The 23,412-nt window shown below is 43.9% G+C and overlaps 1 protein-coding gene across 5 annotated transcripts in view; it reads right to left on the bottom strand.

Annotated features, from left to right (window-relative positions):
* The window catches only part of LOC110533645 (vacuole membrane protein 1), a 102,789-nt gene that overhangs the window by 35,305 nt on the left and 44,072 nt on the right, over window positions 1-23,412 (bottom strand). For 4 of the 5 annotated variants that reach the window (XM_021618056.2, XM_021618055.2, XM_021618059.2 and 1 more), the window contains exons 6-7: window positions 9,518-9,751; window positions 5,969-6,100 (exon numbers count right to left, since the gene is read on the bottom strand). In XM_021618056.2, the coding sequence (XP_021473731.2) occupies window positions 5,969-6,100; window positions 9,518-9,751 (366 nt within the window). Of the gene's footprint in view, window positions 1-5,968; window positions 6,101-6,271; window positions 6,346-9,517; window positions 9,752-23,412 lie in introns of all 5 variants that reach the window. The other variant, XM_021618060.2, reaches the window with a different exon arrangement.

Below are 23,412 nucleotides of genomic sequence, written 5' to 3'. Positions count from 1 at the left end.
CATGTTCTAATCAATGGAAATAACATTAGATGACATCAACACATCTTTCCTTTGATATAACATATAAAATACATTTGACTTGTGAGCTGTAGGAGCATGTTTTACTTCTCTAAACAATGTGTTGCATGGCACAAAAATGTGTTGCATGGCACAAAAATGTGTTGCATGGCACAAAGAATGTGTTGCATGGCACAAAGAATGTGTTGTATAGCACAAAGTCATTCCTTTTAGAGGAATGACTGGAATCGTCCACTAACTTGTAGACTGACCTTTAGGTCATCTCTCAGGCTAGATCTGATATGATGCATAAACAACTCTTACCTGGCCAGACCTCACACTGCAGGCTTTCAAATGACTATACCATATTATTACTAGTTAATGGTAGTTAATATGTTCAATTGCTATAATTATTTGCAAAATGAAACTGCAATTTCAAATCAGATAGGACGTGCCCCCCAGAATTAGTAATATACTCACCCAAATCATTATGTTCTACAAGAAATGGATTAAACATCAATGCATGATGAAAATTGCTTATTTACAATGAAACAATGGTGAAAGTCCTATAAATAAAATGTTCACCCATAAAAGTAGATATTTATATATAAAGTAGATATTTATATATAAAGTAGATATTTTATGGGTGAACCTTTAATTTACAGGACTTTCACCATTGTTTCACACACATACCGGTAAATTGAAACTTGAGAGTTTAACTTGACTGGGGGGAGACTGAGGTTAGGGTATTAAGACAAGATCATGCCTAATATGGTCAACAAAGCAGTAGAGTAATGGTGGCATTGCTTCAAGAGCAGGAGCCGGCCCACAGGAAATTTTGGAGACATAGGGAGTAGACTAAAAGAGGGGGGCCCAACTGACATCCACTTTGATTGGCTCACATTTTGAATTTCTCCCTCAGATTCTATCCAATCACAGGAGCTTTCCACAAGGATAATCCTGCTTCTCTAATTCTAGCCTTCTGTTCCAAATTCTTTATTCTGTTTTTTTGTTCTTTTTTTCACCGTTTCCCCCCCCCCTTTCTAAATCTTGGAGACGGAGCTGGTTGTCTGGGGGAAGGAATGTGTATGGTTTACAGCTGAACGACTCTGGACCGTCTGTTGACCACAAACACCTAACAACCACAGGACTAGAGTAGGGGATTTATGCTTCAATAACTGATAACTGTTAGGGAAATCAGCATAGTTTAGTCAATGAATCACATTTATTAGATTAAATATGATATTTGCGTTGGTATAGTTTACAAAGTTAGTGGAGTTCTGGATTTCCACTCACTTGACTGGTATGGATGAGTGAAAGGAAAATAGCTACCTCACCACTGAATCAAATGAAGGTCCCAGTGGGGGGAATATCGTGTGTTTACACGTGACATTGTCATTCACGAGCGGGACTCTCCCCTTTTCTCCTCCTGTATGTACCTTCTGTACCACAAAATTGTCCATCTTACATGACCAGTGTTCAGAAATCCAGACACCACACAATGTGTGTTGTACGCAGTTCATGGAAAATCACCATCTTGGCCAGGCTTCCACCCACGGCTGCCTCCCTCCCGTCCCCATCCCCCGCGCAGCGCGTTATCCCCCAGGGTAGGGCTTACCAGCAATTACATTTTGGAGATCTTGTCAAGGGTGCAGTGTCATTAAAACCATGGGGGCATGGCTCCAGCTTTTGGCTCTCCATCTCTTTACTCAGCACTCTGTACCCAATATTCCCCCACATCAAGATGACGCCTCCAGCGTGAAGTCAAACTCACACGTCTGATCTATCATTTATATGTTAAGGCTATTACAGTTAGTGGCCCCATCACCTGCTGTGGAGTTTGCTTCTTATTTTGCTAACTAAAGTTATGCAAATAAACATGGAATATTAGACCTCGTTAGGGTAATGTCTGAAGGTACAATAGGTCTCCCAAGGTTGAGTGACTGTCGGGGACTTCTTAGTAATGAAACAATGTCAATCACCATGGTGATTACATGGAATCCAGGTTGTAAGATTTTTTACAAGGATATTACATTATCAGAGCCTATCTGAACACATTCTATATTCACTGTTCCACAACATTTCCACACAAAGGGCACCAATGAGCACCATGTTTAGCATAATAGTTTGAATACCAATGGTTACTGTTGCCAGAGAGATGACGAAGGTTGACGCAAATAGGCAGTGGGGAAAAAAGTGAAATAGTTCACCGTTTCCCTCCTCACATGTAATGATTTAGCAACCCCTATTCTAAATTGCGGGACTCTGAAAAACAGTTTATATAAACAAACCAGGCCACTCCATGTTTATGATAACAACTTACCCAGATATCAATTTATACAATTTATGCAATTTATGCATGACTCATTATGCTGATGCAAATATGTACTCTAGAACATAAATGTATGCTTTATGATGAACTGAAAGGTTTAAACATGTGGGTGGTTGGATAATTAATAATTGTGCTATTCTACAGACTTTAATAGACGTGGTGGAAGTAAGGAGTTGAAAACCATCCAAAATAGGCAGACGACAAAGCAATGTGCATCTGGAAAAGTTAAGTGTCAGTTAAGGAAAAATCAACACCCATGCACTGTTTTTCTCTCTCTCTTTTTCCTGAATGAAACTCGTTCACACACACAGAAAGGAGGACACATCTCCAGAGCGGAGCAGCGCGGGTTGATCCCTGACGGAGAGATGGCTAAAGTTCATCTCATTAACTCCCCACAAGCCCGTTCCCTTCTCACACACACACACACACACACACACACACACACACACACACACACACACACACACACACACACACACACACACACACACACACACACACAGGAAGCAGAGTGGTTAAGGCTCCTGACGCAACCCAACCCCAGCCCCATAGTCCCTTCTACAAAATTCAAATCTATCGAGACAAAAAAAGTGCCCCCGAGTCCACGTTGACAAATTCTTTAACAAGCTGTGGTTGAAGGGAAGCTGGTTTTACTCTGACTCACCCCCTCCTTTCAAACAGTTTACTGGAAATAAAGGGGAGGAGGAGGGAGAGGGCACTTTCAGAGAAGTCATGTGACGGGGCTGGGCAAACCACAGCACAGAAAGCCTTTGAGTGGAGTGTAGTAGGCCAGGGGGAGGCAGGGGGGAGGACACACGCCCAGCCCAGCCCAGCCCAGCGCAGCGCAGACAGCTCTTATCCAGGATACAGGAGATACAATCCTGGGAGTTGGCAATCAAGAATTCACAGTGCTGGTTAACTACTTCCATGCCGGCCAAAAACATAAAGCACTTGAGGGAAACCACTGAATCACCATGCCACTTTTTGGACGTTGTTCATCTAGAGAGGATTCCAGGATTAATTTTCAGAACATCCAAATGTTCAAACAAATGTTTTAAAAACGCAAATGTTCATGACATCAGCGTCTGGACCTGCTTAGTAAAGTCATGACTATCATTCTTGAATAAGGTCTTGAAAGGGGGGGGGGGCTGTGTTCTTCTGCCGTCACTCATGTGCGCCTGCTTGCGGCAGGAAGTTGGCACGTGCGCGTTCTGAGAAATGCCACTGGGTTTACGTCAAGCTCCTGGCACATTGACACCCCTATAATCTCAGAGTAAGAGAGAAGAGAGTCAGCATCTCTAACCTGCCGTGGAGCCCAAAGACACATCCGATCACAAACTCTCCCATGTTACTATTCAATCACATCTCTATTTTCTAGAATCACTTTTCTAATCTTGGTTAAAATAACAGAGAATAACGATGCAATATAAATCCACCGCAACGAGATGTCCATAATCGCTGTGATGTCTTCCTTTAAGAATGTACAGTATAACAAGCATGCAATGCAATAAGCGGTCTCCCTCTCTCTCTCTCTCGGCCAGTGAAACAATCCACCCTCGTTGTAGGTGACAGAAGGAGAGAGAAGAAAGGAAAATAAGGCTTCTGACTCCTGCAGCTCAGCAAACTCTCCTGGTGTGAGCAACCTACTGCCAGATGCTGTCCACACACACACACCCGGTGACCAGACCACACTGTAAAGATGTCAGCAGAAAGAGACAGAACAAGTAGAGAGAGAGAGAGAGAGAGAGAGAGAAAGGGAGAGAGAGAGAGAGAGAGAGAGAGAGAGAGAGAAAGAGAAAGAAAGAAAGAGAGAGAGAGAGGGAGGGAGAGAGAGAGAGAGAGAGAGAAAGGGAGTGAGGGAGGGATATCAACAGAACTAGAGAGTGTGTGACAGAGATAAAGAGAGAGAGCAGTAGAGGGAGAGTGAAAGAGCCTCAGAGCACTAATTCAGACCCAGCAGTTCTGTGGTCGGTGACACTTGTTCAACCTTTCTGAGGATGCGAAACAAACAACCAACAAGTCTTCCCTGATGCCTCGGACACGTCAAAGTTACGGCGGAGAAAAAGAAGAAGAAACAACAATAACGAAGAGCGGACAAGATGAATGGGTCGATGGACAAAATATGACTCTCCACAACGGGGCATCTGTCTTTCTCTCACACGTCCCCTCTCTTTTCCTCTGCTCTCCTCCGCTCACTCTCTCTTCGTCTTCGTTTGTTCGTTTTGGTGGAGAGTCGAGCGGGACTTTATCAGTGTGTCAAATGATGTCAGAGCTCCAGGCTCACACATGTGGTCTGAGGGCCAAGGGAGGCTGGAGACTGTGCCATCTGCAGATGCCCATTGCATGAGTGATAAACTAAACATGACAGTAGGTAGCCCCATCACTACGGTGCCAGGGAGCACTCACCCACTATCAAACCACCAGTGCCTGTCACACCCTGCTGACCCACCGGATGAAAAAACATATGTCAATGTGCCTGATGTTGAACGCCAATGTCTTTTTTGGTTATATCGGCAGAAAGTAATTAATGTACAGTTTTGTACAGAGTGTGAGCTTATAGTGTGAGTCTATCTATTAAGAGCAGACAGTGCTCAGAGTACTATCAATAGCTCGCAGTAAACGACTCATTAAATCACTACTTAATGAACCCTTAAAGCCCCTCAAGTCATGTCAACCACTAGTTGACCCAAATGTCTGATTTAAATTGGAATAGAACAAACCTTTGGCTAGTCTATTTTCAAACATGAAGGAGAATCAGGTCATTTTTTGGCACTGGCTTCTCCAAACCGTTTTCCTGCCTGCCCCCATTGTTTGACCTGTATTGTGCTGGAATGCTCATGACATTGAATGACATTGTGAAATACAATCCTTAGGATTAAAGTGCACTCAGAGAAGACCGGCTAAGATTATGGAGGGACAAAGCAACTGACATCTTGTCTATTCTTTCATTCACAGAGGAAAATAATATTTACTATGAGTTGTCATGGTCAAAGTACTTGTCGAGCCTATTTAGAAATGAAAATACTGTTTGTCATGGTATTGCAAAAGCCAATGCAGGCACCTTGAAAACAATGGCTTTGCCCTTGATGGCATTGCTACACACTTAGACCGAGCAGAGCATTGTAAAAGGCAGAAACACATGACTGCTTCAGTCTGCTTCAGAGGTAGGGAACTGGGAATTGGTTAGCTAATGCGTGTGTGTGCATGTGAGAGAGAAGGGAACGGGCTTGTGGGGAATTCCTGAGATGAACTTTAGCCATCTCTCCGTCAGGGCTCAACTCGCATTGCTCCACTCTGTGTGTGTGTTTGTGCGTGCGCGTACACATCCAAGAGGTTTCCGCTGGTATGACACATGTATACAATGTGACTGTTTTGTTTCAACAAAGTTGCACAAAAGGTTGCTAGATGAGGAGAGAGAGAAGGCAGAAGAAAACAGAGTGAGACCTGGAGGACAGTAGTGACAGGTAGAGCATGGGTAGTGAGAAGAAGAGGGAGGAGAGAAAGCAGAGTTGGAGAGGGAAGTCAGGAGGAGAGATGGAAAGGCTGTGTGCCACCTGTCTCTGTCAGAGAAGAGAGAGAGGGGGGGATGAGATAGAGAGAGAGGAGTGATAGAGAAAAAGGAGAGAGATAGAGGCTTACCTGTGGAGTCTCTGCCTGCTCCAGCAACTCTCCAAACTCTTCATAGTCTTCATCATCAGGCTCTTCTCCAGACAGCCTCGCTGCCCGCGCCATGAAGTAGGGGGGCAGCTCCCCGATGGCTGTGCCTGCTCCCTACACACACACACACACACACACACACACAACCTTTCACAATACAAGTATAATACCAATACACATATATTTTCAATTTGTCGGGTCAATTAGGGTGTTATTAGTTTGGATCAAACTATATGAATATCCAACATCCTAAATAGCTTTCAATTATAAGACGGTATCACTCGCCGAATTGTGAAGAAAGACGGAAGAGATTTGAGTGAAACAAATCCTCATCCCAGGCAGGTTCAGTGGGTTCATTCCTCCATGAACACGAGGATGAGGAGGGAGCGCAGAGCAACAGACTTAATTAACACAATGAAAAACCTGCAGAGAAAACGAGTGCTTTGGAATTGCTCATAGCTCATTATGGTAATGTTTTCAGGCACAGAAAAACTTGTAAGAAGGGGTGGGGTGAGGGGGGTGAGGAAAGGAGGGAGGTTATGCAGTGAGGTGGTGAGGGAGGTGGGAGAAGGGAGGGTTAGGGTGAGGGAGGGAGGGGTGTGGGTGGGTGAGGGAGGTGGGAGAAGGGATGGTTAGGGTGAGGGAGGGAGGGGGGGTGAGGGAGGAAGGGAGAAAGGGGATGGATGGGTGAGGGAGGGAGGGAGGGAGGGGTGATGGGATACTTAAGCTGGACATCCTGTTCCATGTCAACACAGCAGTCTTTGATGAAACCTGCCAGTTTGCTCATAATGCAGACGTGCCCTAATCTCCAGGGCAGCTGTTCTATTCACTGCACTATTGTGTGTGTGTGTGTGTGTGTGTGTGTTTGTGTGGGTGTTTGTGTGTGTGTGTATTTGTGTGTGTGTGTGTGTGTGTGTGTGTTTGTGTGGGTGTGTGTTTGTGTGTGTATTTGTGTGTGTGTTTGTGTGTGTGTTTGCGTGTGTGTGTGTGTTTGCATGTGTGTGTTTGCGTGTGTGCCAGACTGCAGCCACCTGCGCCATGTTTTTTGAAGTGGACCACTTAGACCCTGCAGCGGTGGACGGGGTGGCACAGAGAGGGGAGGGCGAGAGGGGAGGGCCAGAGGAGAGGGCGAGAGGGGAGGGCCAGAGGAGAGAGGGAGAGGGGAGGGCGAGAGGGGAGGGCCAGAGGGGAGGGCGAGAGGGGAGGGCCAGAGGGGAGGGCGAGAGGGGAGGGCCAGAGGGGAGGGCCAGAGGAGAGAGGGAGAGGGGAGGGCGAGAGGGGAGGGCCAGAGGGGAGGGCCAGAGGAGAGGGCGATAGGGGAGGGCCAGAGGGGAGGGCCAGAGGGGAGAGGGAGAGGGGAGGGCCAGAGGGGAGAGGGAGTGGGCCAAATAGGGAGAGGGGAGGGCCAGAGGGGAGAGGGAGAGGGCCAGAGGAGAGAGGGGAGAGGGGAGGGCCAGAGGAGAGAGGGAGAGGGCCAGAGGAGAGAGAGGAGAGGGGAGGGCCAGAGGGGAGAGGGAGAGGGGAGGGCCAGAGGGGAGAAGGAGAGGGTAGGGCCAGAGGGGAGAGGGGAGGGCCAGAGGGGAGAAGGAGAGGGGAGGGCCAGAGGGGAGAGGGAGAGGGCCAGAGGAGAGAGGGGAGGGGGGAGGGCCAGAGGGGAGAGGGAGAGGGGAGGGCCAGAGGGCAGAGTGAGGGGGTAATATCATAAAAAGGGCTACTGGTGCCAGAGAAGGGTGGGGTGAATGGTGTATCTTTTTGGGGCTTTAATGCCGTGAGCATCAAGTGGGCACAGCAGGTGTTGCAGCATTTTGGGCTGTGCCAGCATCTGGGGGCGAGGCCAGGGGATCGTATGGCATACCCCTAGCTGGCACACACACAGCTCTGCCCTTACCACATAATTACTCTTTGGTATGGGCACGCCGTGCCAGCTAAAGAAACCTTGAATCTGCTCCACTGAAATCAGAGTCCTTGGTAAAATAGAAAAGGAATGGGAAAATCACACTTATCCTGGTGTAACTAAAACTATGGTGGTAGAATACACCTGACCTACACTCCCTCCCTCTCTCCCTCCTTCACTACACTACACTCCCTCCCTCCCTCCCTCCCTCCCTCCCTCCCTCCCTCCCTCCTACCCCTCCCTCCCTCCCTCCCTCCCTCCTACCCCTCCCTCCTCCCCCTCCCTCCCTCCTACCCCTCCCCCCCCCCCCCCCCCTCCCTCCTCCCCCACTCACTCACTCACTCTGTTCCAGGGAAAGGGCCCCAGCAGCAGCAGTACTAAAGTAGTAGAAGTAGAGGTACTCTGTTCCCCACAGCCAGTAACATGTGAAATGTGAATAAACAAGAGTGAGATAACATCCTCCACTTCTCATTTTCAGTCAGTTTAGAGGAAGATAAAAATCCCAAGTTCACCACAGGTCATAGAGATGAGTTAAGTTAAGCATCTGTGTTTTTCAGTAGAGACAGTTTCACACTGAGAGGGAAGCTCTGAGAAAAGGGCCTGACACTGCCCGACTCTCTGTAAAAGAGATGTGAATGCTGAGAATCCAGGAAGAGAAGTGCTGGTCATCATTGGGAAGCTGATACAGGCAGTTACCAGTTAGAGGTGGGCTCCCGAGTGACGCAGCGGTCCAAGGCACTGCATCTCAGTGCTGGTGGTGTCACTACAGACCCTGGTTAGATTCCAGGCTGTATCACAACCGTCCGTGATTGGGAGTCCCATAGGGCGGCGCACAATTGGCCCAGCGTCGTTAGGGTTTGGCCGGGGTAGGCCGTCATTGTAAGTAAGAATTTGTTCTTAACTGACTTGCCTAAATAAAGGTTAAAATAAATAGAGGTGTGAGAGTTGATAGGCTTTTGACGCAGAGCATGGTGGTGGTAGTACCATGACAACTCTATGTCATGGCTGAGTCATTGTAGTGGTTACCATAGCCACCAGAGTCAGAATGCAACCAAAGTATCTGGTGAAGGGTTAACGTCTACCTGTGCCAGGGCTGGCTCTAGCTACAGAACTGTGTGTGATAGTGGTGTGACAGTGGTGTGTGTGCGTGACAGCGGTGAAGGATTACAAACTGTCAGTATCATGTCCCCAGTACCTAACCACATGGCTATGTTTGGTTAGAGGTGTGAAACCACCAGCAGTGTTAAGGGGAAATTCACCGTAAAAGGCTGGGGTTTTCCAAACCATCAGTGGGTATTATTGTATTGAATTGTCAATGATATCTCACTTAGCAGTCACATGTTTTAGAAATAATCTTGACCTACAGTCAATGTTATTTTACTTCTAACTCTTTGAGGCTTACTGATCATAAAGCATTTGTGCCAGTGAACCTGACATGTACCAATATGGATAGTTAAACCCCAGTTGAGGGGCATATGCACTGTGTGTAAAAGACTGTGTAAACTACTTTGTAGGAGACTGTGCATGTCGTCTGCGTGCGTTGACTGTTTGTAGATTGCATGTCTCGACTATGTGTCATGGGCTGTGCAGTTGACTGTGTGTTGACTGTGTACAGACTGTATGTAGAATAGACTCACCCACATGCAGGCCTCTAAGCGGACCTTGGAGACAATGGTCCAGAGGGAGATGCTTCCCTGTACAGCTGCTGCCACCCCCGCCAAGCCCTCCACACCCACTTGGGCCACGGCCTCTGTCCCCCCCAACAACACCTCTTCCTGGGGGCAGATGATCTGCTCGGGGTAGGGGGGTTCCGGGAAATCCACCGAACCACATTCATATGCTGCCAGGGTCACTGATGCTATGTGTGGACCCTGAGAGAGAGACGGAGAGAGAGAGACGAGTGGGAGGTCAATTGTTGGAATTTATGACTCAACGGAAGATTTCAGGGAGAGCCCTGGCAACATTTGCATTAAAAGAGGGAAGAACTCTTATGGAAATAGATCATATATAAAACCATGGTATAAGCCTTTGCTTAAAAGTACTTATATGAATGGTTATGGCAACTCCTCTGTCTTTCTCTGTGAGATTGAAACGTCATTTGCATTGCCTGCCTGTCTCCTTTACCTTCCTGCCATTCCTTCAATATGATTCAGATAGGGGGATTTACTAATGAATTGTGAGTTATAAGGGATAAGGGGCGAGAGACCACAGAGAAACCTCCTGCATGTTGTGGTAAAACAGGGGGAGGCGCGGGACAAAGGGGTTGAGGCCTGGAGCTAAAAAGGTGGGTCAAAACTCCCCTACTGAAACATCAAAGAACCCGAAACGAAAGCTGGGGACAAGAAACCGTTACACACACACACACACACACACACACACACACACACACACACACACTGAGAGCTGCACCTGTGACAAAGTGCGCCAAAAACAAAGAACTTGGAGACTTCAGAAAACATCGGTAGTGCTTTCCATTCACAGTGCAGTCTGAAAACATCTCCTCCCCATGGCCCCTTGGGTGACACTACACTCATAGAACTAATACTGAAATGACGTGGCAGCAGCAACGAAGCGTCAGTCGGTTGACCAATATGGGGCGGAATATACAGACCTAGTAAGTGTTACTGTAAAAAACATATATCTGAAGTGTGTATCTGTCTAGCGTGTGTATCTGTGAAGTGTGTATCTGTGAAATATGTATCTGTGAAGTGTGTGAATCTGTCAAGTGTGTATTTGTGAAATGTGTATCTGAGAAGCGTGAGTATCTGAGAAGCGCGAGTATCTGTGAAGCGTGTGTATCTGTGAAGCGTGTGTATCTGAGAAATGTGTATCTGTTAAGTGTGTATCTGTGAAGTGTGTATCTGTTAAGCATGTGTATATGAGAAATGTGTATCTGTTAAGTGTGTTTCTGTGAAGCGTGTGTATCTGTGAAGCGTGTGTATCTGAGAAATGTGTATCTGTTAAGTGTGTATCTGTGAAGTGTGTATCTGTTAAGCGTGTGTATCTGAGAAATGTGTATCTGTTAAGTGTGTATCTGTGAAGTGTGTATCTGTTAAGCATGTGTATATGAGAAATGTGTATCTGTTAAGTGTGTTTCTGTGAAGTGTGTGTATCTGTGAAGCGTGTATCTGTTAAGTGTGTATCTGTGAAGTGTGTATCAGTTAAGCGTGTGTATCTGAGAAATGTGTATCTGTTAAGTGTGCATCTGAGAAGTGTGTATCTGTTAAGCATGTGTATCTGTGAAATGTGTATCTGTTAAGCGTGTGTATCTGTGAAGTGTGTGTATCTGTAAAATGTGTATCTGTGAAATGTGTATCTGTGAAATGTGTATCTGTAAAGTGTGTATCTGTAAAATGTGTATCTGTAAAATGTGTATCTGTAAAGTGTGTATCTGTAAAATGTGTATCTGTAAAGTGTGTATCTGTAAAATGTGTATCTGTGAAATGTGTATCTGTTAAGCGTGTGCATCTGTAAACTGTGTATCTGTAAAATGTGTATCTGTGAAATGTGTATCTGTAAAATGTCTATCCGTTAAGCGTGTGTATCTGTAAAATGTGTATCTGTAACGCGTGGATCGGTAAAATGTGTATCTGTAAAATGTGTATCTGTGAAATGTGTATCCGTGAAGCGTGTGTATCTGTAAAATGTGTATCTGTGAAATGTGTATCTGTGAAATGTGTATCTGTGAAATGTGTATCTGTAAAGTGTGTATCTGTGAAATATGTATCTGTGAAATGTGTATATGTGAAATGTGTATCTGTTAAGCGTGTATCTGTGAAATGTGTATCTGTGAAATGAGTATCTGTTAAGCGTGTATCTGTGAAATGTGTATCTGTGAAATGTGTATCTGTTAAGCGTGTATCTGTGAAATGTGTATCTGTGAAATGTGTATCTGTGAAATGTGTGTCTGTAAAATATGTATCTGTAAAGTGTGTATCTGTGAAATGTGTATCTGTGAAATGTGTATAATGTGTATCTGTGAAATGTGTATCTGAGAAGCGTGTGTATCTGAGAAGTGCGTGTATCTGAGAAGCGTGTGTATCTGAGAAGCGCGTGTGTATCTGAGAAGCGTGTGAGAAGCGTGTATATCTGAGAAGCGTGTGTATCTGTGAAGTGTGTATCTGAGAAGCGTGTGTATCTGTGAAGTGTGTATCTGAGAAGCGTGTGTATCTGTGAAGCGTGTGTATCTGTGAAGCGTGTGTATCTGTGAAGCGTGTGTATCTGTGAAGTGTGTGTATCTGTGAAGTGTGTGTATCTGTGAAGTGTGTGTATCTGTGAAATGTGTATCTGAGAAGCGTGTGTATCTGAGAAGCGTGTGTATCTGTGAAGTGTGTGTATCTGTGAAGCGTGTGTATCTGTGAAGCGTGTGTATCTGTGAAGTGTGTATCTGAGAAGCGTGTGTATCTGAGAAGCGTGTGTATCTGTAAAGTGTGTATCTGTGAAATGTGTATCTGAGAAGCGTGTGTATCTGTGAAATGTGTATCTGAGAAGCGTGTGTATCTGTGAAATGTGTATCTGTAAAGTGTGTATCTGTGAAATGTGTATCTGTAAAGTGTGTATCTGTGAAATGTGTATCTGTGAAATGTGTATCTGTGAAATGTGTATCTGTGAAATGTGTATCTGTTAAGCATGTATCTGTGAAAAGTGTATCTGTTAAGCGTGTGTCTGTGAAATGTGTATCTGTGAAATGTGTGTCTGTGAAATGTGTATCTGTGAAATGTGTATCTGTAAAGTGTGTATCTGTGAAATGTGTATCTGTAAAGTGTGTATCTGTGAAATGTGTATCTGTAAAGTGTGTATCTGTGAAATGTGTATCTGTGAAATGTGTATCTGTTAAGCGTGTATCTGTGAAATGTGTATCTGTTAAGCGTGTATCTGTGAAATGTGTATCTGTGAAATGTGTGTCTGTAAAATATGTATCTGTAAAGTGTGTATCTGTGAAATGTGTATCTGTGAAATGTGTATCTGTGAAATGTGTATAATGTGTATCTGTGAAATGTGTATCTGAGAAGCGCGTGTATCTGAGAAGCGCGTGTATCTGAGAAGCGCGTGTATCTGAGAAGCTTGTGTATCTGAGAAGCGTGTATATCTGAGAAGCGTGTGTATCTGAGAAGCGTGTGTATCTGAGAAGCGTGTATATCTGAGAAGCGTGTGTATCTGTGAAGTGTGTATCTGAGAAGCGTGTGTATCTGTGAAGTGTGTATCTGAGAAGCGTGTGTATCTGTGAAGTGTGTATCTGTTAAGCGTGTGTATCTGTGAAATGTGTATCTGTGAAATGTGTATATGTGAAATGTGTATCTGTTAAGCGTGTATCTGTGAAATGTGTATCTGTGAAATGTGTATCTGTGAAATGTGTGTCTGTAAAGTGTGTATCTGTGAAATGTGTATCTGTGAAATGTGTATCTGTGAAATGTGTATAATGTGTATCTGTGAAATGTGTATCTGAGAAGCGTGTGTATCTGAGAAGCGAATGTATCTGAGAAGCGAGTGTATCTGAGAAGCGTGTGTATCTGAGAAGCGCGTGTATCTGAGAAGCGCGTGTATCTGAGAAGCGTGTGTATCTGAGAAGCGCGTATATCTGAGAAGCGTGTGTATCTGTGAAGTGTGTATCTGAGAAGCGTGTGTATCTGTGAAGTGTGTATCTGAGAAGCGTGTGTATCTGTGAAGCGTGTGTATCTGTGAAGCGTGTGTATCTGTGAAGTGTGTGTATCTGTGAAGTGTGTGTATCTGTGAAGTGTGTGTATCTGTGAAGTGTGTGTATCTGTGAAATGTGTATCTGAGAAGCGTGTATCTGAGAAGCGTGTGTATCTGTGAAGTGTGTGTATCTGTGAAGCGTGTGTATCTGTGAAGTGTGTGTATCTGAGAAGCGTGTGTATCTGAGAAGCGTGTGTATCTGTAAAGTGTGTGTATCTGTAAAGTGTGTATCTGTGAAATGTGTATCTGAGAAGCGTGTGTATCTGTGAAATGTGTATCTGTAAAGTGTGTATCTGTGAAATGTGTATCTGTTAAGCGTGTATCTGTTAAGCGTGTATCTGTTAAGCGTGTATCTGTGAAAAGTGTATCTGTAAAGTGTGTATCTGTGAAATGTGTATCTGTAAAGTGTGTATCTGTAAAGTGTGTATCTGTAAAGTGTGTATCTGTAAAATGTGTATCTGTAAAGTGTGTATCTGTAAAGTGTGTATCTGCAAAATGTGTATCTGTAAAGTGTGTATCTGTAAAGTGTGTATCTGTAAAGTGTGTATCTGTAAAGTGTGTAAGTGAAATGTGTGTATCTGTGAAGCGTGTAAGTGAAATGTGTGTATCTGAGAAGTGTGTATCTTTGAAGTGTGTAAGTGAAATGTGTGTATCTGTGAAGTATGTAAGTGAAGTGTGTGTATCTGTGAAGCGTGTAAGTGAAATGTGTGTATCTGTGAAGCGTGTAAGTGAAATGTGTGTATCTGTGAAGCGTGTAAGTGAAATGTGTGTATCTGTGAAATGTGTATATGTTAAGTGTGTGTTCTGTGAAGTGTGTGTGTCTGTGAAGTGTGTATCTGTGAAACATGTATATGTGAAGTGAGTGTGTGTATCTGTGAAAGCAGCAGTCCATCAGAGAGACAGAGTTGACTGGTTACTGATAGGCAGGTGCATGAGCCCAGCGTGCCTCTGCTCTGAGGAGTGTCTTTGACATTGTGTCGTCCTGTTTACATTCTTGCTTGTTGTTTATTTACTCTTTTAAATATGCTTCCAGTCAGAGAATGGAGGGAGAGGAGGGGAGAGGAGGGTGGATAAGAGTAGTGTGTCTCTTTGATGTGTGGTGGCACTGGTGAAAGTTTGGTTGAACAGACTAACAGAGCTAATGCTCCCTCGACAAGATCAGACAAGATGGCTCTCAATATCACCACTGCCAAAAAAAAGAGACTCCTAGACCACACAAACACATACCGTAGAAGATTACACACACACACCCACACACACACACACACTTTGAGACCCATGAACGAAAGCACATACTTTTTAGACAAGAAACAGACATGTCCAAAAATAATACTGAGAAACTAGCAAATGTGAAAACAGGGTATTTCATAAAGTACCCATAAAACTGACCTTCGCGATCAGTGTCCTTTCCACGGGACGGTTGAGCTAACGTAGGCTAATGTGATTAGCATGAGGTTGTAAGTAACAAGAACATTTCCCAGGACACAAACATATCTGGTATTGACCGAAAGATTAACAAGAATTTAAGCTAACTACACTGTCCAATTTACAGTAGCTATTACAGTGAAAGATTACCATGCTATTGTTTGAGGAGAGTGCACAATGTTGAACAGAAAATGTTATTAACAAGCAAATTAGGCATATTTGGGCAGTCTTTTTAGACATTTTTGTACAGAAATACAATGGTTCATTGGACCAGTATACAACTTTGCACATACACTGCTGCCATCTAGTGGCAAAAATGTATATTGCACCTGGGCTGGAATCATATATTATGGCCTTTCTCTTGCGTTTCAAAGATAATGGTGCAAAAAAATAATACAAAGAAAAACAACTGTTATTTTTTACCAGATCTATTGTGTTGTATTCTCCTACATTCCTTTCATATTTCCACAAACTTCAAAGTGTTTGCTTTCAAATGGTACCAAGAACATGCATATCCTTGTTTCAGGCCCTGAGCTACCGGCAGTTAGATTTGAGTATATCATTTCAGGCGAAAATGGAAAAAAAGGTGCGGATCCTTAAGAGGTTCACATTTATAAACATGGGTAGTTCTGAAGAGTGTGCCAGTGTGCGTGCATATATGTGTTTGCAAGGACATACAGTGCCTTCGGAAAGTATTCAGACTCCTTGACTTTTTCCACATTTTGTTACGGTACAGCCTTATTCTAAAATTGATTAAATAGTTTTTTCCCCTCCTCATCAATCTACACACAATAAATGCCCCATAATGACAAAGCAAAAACGGTTTTATTTTTTATTCAGTACTTTGTTGAAGCACCTTCAGCAGCGATTACAGCATTGAGTCTTCTTAGGTATGATGCTGCACCTGTATTTGGGGAGTTTCTCCCATTCATCTCCGCAGATCCTGTCAAGCTCTGTCAGGTTGGATGGGGAGCGTTGCTGCACAGCTACTTTCAGGTCTCTCCAGAATGTTCGATCGGGTTCATGTCCGGGCCACTCAAGGACATTCAGAGACTTCTCCCGAAGCCACTCCTTCGTCATCTTGGCTGTGTGCTTAGGGTCTCTGTCCTGTTGGAAGGTGATCTCTCTGTACTTTGTTCCATTCATCTTTACCTCAATCCTGACTAGTCTCCCGGTCCCTGCCGCTGAAAAACATCCCCACAGCATGATGCTGCCATCACCATACTTCACCATAGGGATGGTGCCAGACTTCCTCCAGACGTGACGCTTGGCACTCTTTTCTCTGTATACATCAGTGATGTCGCTCTTGCTGTGGGTGATTCTCTGATCCACCTCTACGCAGACGACACCATTCTGTAAACTTCTGGCCCTTTGGACATTGTGTTAACTAACCTCCAGACGAGCTTCAATGCCATACAACTCTCCTTCCGTGGCCTCCAACTGCTCTTAAATGCAAGTAAAACTAAATGCATGCTCTTCAACCGATAGCTGCCCACACCTGCCCGCCTTTCCAGCATCACTACTCTGGACGGTTCTGAATTACAATATGTGGACAACTACAAATACCTAGGTGTCTGGTTAGACTGTAAATTCTCCTTCCAGACTCACATTAATCTCCAATCCAAAATTAAGCTGGTTTCTCCACGCATCGCGCCGACAGAAACAAACATCTTTCTGGTAAGAAGAGGGGCGGGGGCGTATGCTTTAGGGTTAACGAGACGTGGTGTGGTCACAACAACATACAGGAACTCAAGTCCTTCTGTTCACCTGATTTAGAATTCCTCACAATCAAATGTCGACCGCATTATCTACCAAGGGAATTCTCTTCGATTATAATCACAGCCGTATATATTCCCCCCCAAGCAGACACATCGATGGCTCTGAACTAACTTTATTTGACTCTTTGCAAACTGGAATCCACATATCCTGAGGCTGCATTCATTGTAGCTGGGGATTTTAACAAGGCTAATCTGAAAACAAGAGTCCCTAAATTGTATCAGCATATCGATTGCGCAACCAGGGCTGGTAAAACCTTGGATCATTGCTATTCTAACTTCCGCGACGCATATAAGGCCCTCCCCCGCCCTCCTTTCGGAAAAGCTGACCACGACTCCATGTTGTTGCTCCCTGCCTACAGACAGAAGCTAAAACAAGAAATCAAATCAAATCAAATTTTATTTGTCACATACACATGGTTAGCAGATGTTAATGTGAGTGTAGCGAAATGCTTGTGCTTCTAGTTCCGACAATGCAGTAATAACCAACGAGTAATCTAACTAACAATTCCAAAACTACTACCTTATACACACAAGTGTAAAGGGATAAAGAATAGGTACATAAAGATATGTGAATGAGTGATGGTACAGAACGGCATAGGCAAGATGCAGTAGATGGTATCGAGTACAGTATATACATATGAGATATGAGCTCCCGCGCTGAGGTCTGTTCAACGCTGGTCCGACCAATCTGATTCCACGCTCCAAGACTGCTTCCATCACGTGGACTGGGATATGTTTCGTATTGCGTCAAACAACAACATTGACGAATACGCTGATTCGGTGAGCGAGTTCATTAGAATGTGCGTTGAAGATGTCGTTCCCATAGCAACGATTAAAACATTCCCAAACCAGAAACCGTGGATTGATGGTAGCATTCGCGTGAAACTGAAAGCGTGAACCACTGCTTTTAATCAGGGCAAGGTGACCGGAAACATGACCGAATACAAACAGTGTAGCTATTCCCTCTGCAAGGCAATCAAACAAGCTAAGCGTCAGTATAGAGACAAAGTAGAATCGCAATTCAACGGCTCAGACACAAGAGGTATGTGGCAGGGTCTACAGTCAATCACGGATTACAAAAAGAAAACCAGCCCACTCACGGACCAGGATGTCTTGCTCCCAGGCAGACTAAATAACTTTTTTGCCCACTTTGAGGACAATACAGTGCCACTGACACGGCCCGCAACCAAAACATGCGGACTCTCCTTCACATTTAAACGAGAAAAAAAATCCAGAAAATCACATTGTAGGATTTTTTAGGAATTTATTTGCAAATTATGGTGGAAAATAAGTATTTGGTCAATAACAAAAGTGTATCTCAATACTTTGTTATATACCCTTTGTTGGCAATGACAGAGGTCAAACTTTTTCTGTAAGTCTTCACAAGGTTTTCACACACTGTTGCTGGTATTTTGGCCCATTCCTACATGCAGATCTCCTCTAGAGCAGTGATGTTTTGGGGCTGTTGCTGGGCAACACAGACTTTCAACTCCCTCCAAAGATTTTCTATGGGTTGAGATCTGGAGACTGGCTAGGCCACTCCAGGACCTTGAAATGCTTCTTACGAAGCCACTCATTCGTTTGCCCGGGCGGTGTGTTTGGGATCATTGTCATGCTGAAAGACCCAGCCACGTTTCATCTTCAATGCCCTTGCTGATGGAAGGAGGTTTTCACTCAAAATCTCACGATACATGGCCCCATTCATTCTTTCCTTTACACGGATCAGTCGTCAAAGCATTTTTCCACCCCCATGCTTCACAGTAGGTATGGTGTTCTTTGGATGCAACTCAGCATTCTTTGTCCTCCAAACACGACAAGTTTTTACCAAAAAGTTCAATTTGGGTTTCATCTGACCATATGACATTCTCCCAATCTTCTTCTGGATCATCCAAATGCTCTTTAGCAAACTTCAGACGGGCCTGGACATGTACTGGCTTAAGCAGGGGGACACGTCTGGCACTGCAGGATTTGAGTCCCTGGCGGCGTAGTGTGTTACTGATGGTAGGCTTTGTTACTTTGGTCCCAGCTCTCTGCAGGTCATTCACTATAGGTCCCCCCGTGTGGTTCTGGGATTTTTGCTCACCATTCTTGTGATCATTTTGACCCCACGGGGTGAGATCTTGCGTGGAACCCCAGATCGAGGGAGATTATCAGTGGGCTTGTATGTCTTCCATTTCCTAATAATTGCTCCCACAGTTGATTTCTTCAAACCAAGCTGCTTACCTATTGCAGATTCAGTCTTCCCAGCCTGGTGCAGGTCTACAATTTTGTTTCTGGTGTCCTTTGACAGCTCTTTGGTCTTGGCCATAGTGGAGTTTGGAGTGTGACTGTTTGAGGTTGTGGGACAGGTGTCTTTTATACTGATAACAAGTTCAAAACAGGTGCCATTAATACAGGTAACAAGTGGAGGACAGAGGAGCCTCTTAAAGAAGAAGTTACAGGTCTGTGAGAGCCAGAAATGTTGCTTGTTTGTAGGTGACCAAATACTTATTTTCCACCATAATTTGCAAATAAATTCATCAAAAATCCTACAATGTGATTTTCTGGATTTTTTTCTTCTCATTTTGTCTGTCATAGTTGAAGTGTACCTATGATGAAAATTACAGGCCTCTCTCATCTTTTTAAGAGGGAGAACTTGCACAATTGGTGGCTGACTAAATACTTTTTTGCCCCACTGTAAGTCAGTGGTGATTTTAGCATGTAAATCTCAGTGGGCCAAAAAAAAAAGTGGGATGCATGGCAGCAAAGTCACTACACAACACAACACTAAACAATACATTAATTGAACTATAACGGTGACAAACTGTTAGGGCCTACATAAAGCTGTCCCAACAGCAGTCCCAACTCCTTACCACTGCTACACCTGTCTATCAGCTGAGCCATGTCTGGCAGCAAAACAGTTAATTCAGCCTCATTTACTGTCTTTTAAAAAGACATAGCTGATATGGCTGACTTGCTTAAACAAATGTGGTTTCTAATGACAATTGAGATGTACAAACTATGGCATAAGGGGACGACATGCTGATAAGAGGCAATCCGTAATTTCGATAAAGATATTAATGAGGGTGCTAGGACAGACGTAGTCAATATAACTATTTGTTCAGCAATTTTGAAATGTACAGCGACAGAATTCAGAACATGGGCCGTTCTTACAGTGTTCTCCCTGTAAGTCAGAACCGTTGATAAATAAAGGGGGCATATAAGAAGACAATGCAAGCTCTTACAATATTTGATGATTACATTTCTCTAAAACAGGTTATAGGCTACATGTCCACCACCAAGTCTGAACAGTAGGCGAAATGCAGCAGCATACAATACATTTTTGAACAGGAAGGTGGCGCGGCGGTCCTTCATGAATTTTTTGTCATTAAAATTTTGTCATCAAAGTTTGGCATTCTCTGGATTCATGGTGCTTTCGAAACAACTGTGAACACGGAAAAAAAACAAGGTTGAATCATGATGATGTCATTGATCTTCTGTCACACCCTGATCTGTTTCAACTGTCCTTGCACTTGTCTCCACCCCCCTCCAGGTGTCACCCATCTTCCCCATTATCCCCTGGGAATTTATACCTGTGTTTCTGTCTGTCTGTGCCAGTTCATCTTGTTTGCCAAGTCAACCATGGTTTTTCTCTCAGCTCCTGTTTTTTCCCAGTCTCTCTTTTTCTTGCCCTCCTGGTTTTGACCCTTGCCTGTCCTGACTCTGAGCCCACCTGCCTGACCCCTCTGCTTGCCCCTGACCTCAAGCCTGCCTGCCATCCTGTACCGTTTTGGACTCTGGCCCTGGCTATGAACTCTTGTCTGTCCCCGACCTACCTTTTGTCGATCCCTTGGATTATAATAAATACCAGAGCTCAAACCATCTGCCTCCTGTGTCTGCATCTGGGTTTCGTCTTGTGTCGTTATATCTTCAGGTCGTAGCTCTGGAAAGAGGCCGGATTTACAATTCTGAGTTGGATGACCGTTCAAAACATATTTTCCCAGTCAGAGCTCGTTTATTCCCGACTTCCCAGTTAACTTGACTTCAGTGAGTTCAAGACTTTGCAGTTCCCAGTTAACAGGTGTTTTGAGCGAGACACAATTCATGCTTCATTGACGGCATGGCCAATGTTGAATGTTTATAATTTTAAACTTGGAAAAGAGCCCCTTAATCCTAGATTTGTGACCACACAGCCACCGTCACCGACTCCTTCCAAATCCTTCATTGTTGAGTTTGCAAATTCCAACTTGTTGTGTAATGTTTATGTCCTATGGCCGATGAGCACTGATAGGTTTTTATCTATAATTCATCTTCATTATTTCTCTTCATATGATAAGGGTTGAAAAGGATTTGCCAGTAGAATGTCGACTTAATTCATGATGATGACTGCTAGCTAAGATTTTGAATGTATGATGTTGACATGATCAGTCGAATCAAAGCTACTCTACATATAACATGATATAACATAATTTGATCTGTGGCCAATGATCTTGAACCTTCTTGGATAGGCACTTCTAATGTAACTCTATGGCAGCACCCAAGGGGCTAGAATTTTCGTAGTCTACCCTTAGACTTGGCGGTGAAGTAGTGTCCCCATGAGTGAAAGAACAATGAGTCAATCACGGCGCAACACTCCACATTTTCTGCTGGCTTGCCCCACCACCACAGAGCTGGAGCTGCCTTACTCAAGAAAACAAAAAAGAGACCATGTTTGTATGCAGCTTTATTAACTCAATTATAAATATATATTTTTTTACATTGTTTGCAAACTGATATGTAATGTGTATTAATGCCAAAATAACATGCAAAACAGGCGAGCCTGTTTTTTTTGTGTGAATTTTACTGAGAAGTGGATTTAGCCTGGCCACTCTACCAATAAAGGCCAGATTGGTGGAGTGCTGCAGAGATGGTTGTCCTTCTGGAAGGTTCTCCCATCTCCACAGAGGAACTAGAGCTCTGTCAGAGTGACCTGGTTCTTGGTCACCTCCTTGACCAAGGCCCTTCTCCCCCGACTGTTCAGTTTGGCCGGGTGGCCAGCTCTAGGAAGAGTCTGGTGGTTCCAAACTTCTTCCATTTAAGAATGATGGAGGCCACTGTGTTCTTTGGGACCTTCAATGCTGCAGACATTTTTTTGGTACCCTTCCCCACATCTGTGCCTAGACACAATCCTGTCTCTGGGCTCTACGGACAATTCCTTCGACCTCATGCACTGTCAACTGTGGGACCTTATATACATTTAGTCAGGTGTGTGCCTTTCCAAATTATGTCCAATCAACTGAATTTACCAAAGGTGGACTCCAATCAAGTTGTAGAAACATCTCAAGGATGATCAATGGAAACAGGATGCACGTGGGCTCAATTTCGAGTCTCATAGCAAAGGTGTTTCTTTTTTTAATCTTTAATACATTTGCAAAAAATTCTAAAAACCTGTTTTTGCTTTTTCATTATGGGCTGTTGAAGGCAGATTGCTGAATATTTTCATTTATTTAATCCATCTTAGAATAAGGTCGTAACGTAACAAAATATATAAAAAGTCAAGGGGTCTTAATACTTTCCAAAGGTACTATGTAGGAGTGGTGCGGTTTGTGACACATGTTCTACTCTACTCACAGTCAAAGGGCAGTCGGTTATTATGCAATATTACGCCAAAACAGTCTCGCGCTCTCTCCCAAGTGGCGCATCGGTCTAAGGCACTGCATCTCAGTGCTAGAGGCGTCACTACAGACACCCTGGTTAGATTCCAGGATGTATCACAAATAAGAATTTGTTCTTAACTGACTTGCCTAGTTAAATAAAGGTTAAATAAAAAATGAATCTATTTCAATTTAAGGGGCTTTATAGGCATGGGAAACATATGTTTACATTGCCAAAGCAAGTAAAATAGATAATAAACTAATGTGAAATAAACAAGAAATGTACAGTAAACATTACTCACAAAAATACAAAGGAATAAAGACATTTCAAACATCATATTATGTATATATACAGTGTTGTATTGATGTGCAAAAGGGAATATAAATAAACATAAATATAGGTTGTATTTACAATGGTGTTTGTTCTTCACTGGCTGCCCTTCTCTTGTGGCAACAGGTAACACATCTTGCAGCTGTGGTGGCACACTGTGGTATTCCACCCAATAGATATGGGAGTTTATCAAAAATGGATTTGTTTTCAAATTCTTTGTGGGTCTGTGTATTCTGAGGGAAATATGTGTCTCTAATATGGTCATACATTTGGCAGGTGGTTAGGAAGTGCAGCTCAGTTTCCACCTAATTTTGTTGGCAGTGTGCACATAGCCTGTCTTCTCTTGAGAGCCAGGTCTGCCTTTGGTGGCCTTTCTCAATAGCAAGGCTATGCTCAATGAGTCTGTACATAGCCAAAGATTTCCTTAATTTTGGGTCAGTCACAGGGGTCTGTGTACTCTCTGTTTAGGGCCAAATAGCATTCTAGTTTGCTCTGTTTTTTTGTTAATTCTTTCCAATGTGTCAAGTAATTATCTTTTTGTTTTCTCATGATTTGGTTGGGTCTAATCGTGTTGCTGTCCTTGGGCTCTGTGCGGTCTGTTTGTGTTTGTGAACAGAGCCCCAGGATCAGCTTGCTTAGGGGACTCCTCTCCAATTAATTTCTCTGTAGGTGATGGCTATATTATGGAAGGT

Source organism: Oncorhynchus mykiss, chromosome 10 (assembly GCF_013265735.2).
Source record: "Oncorhynchus mykiss isolate Arlee chromosome 10, USDA_OmykA_1.1, whole genome shotgun sequence".
Taxonomy (NCBI): Eukaryota; Metazoa; Chordata; class Actinopteri; order Salmoniformes; family Salmonidae; genus Oncorhynchus; species Oncorhynchus mykiss.
This window is presented reverse-complemented; position numbering and strand designations above follow the sequence as displayed.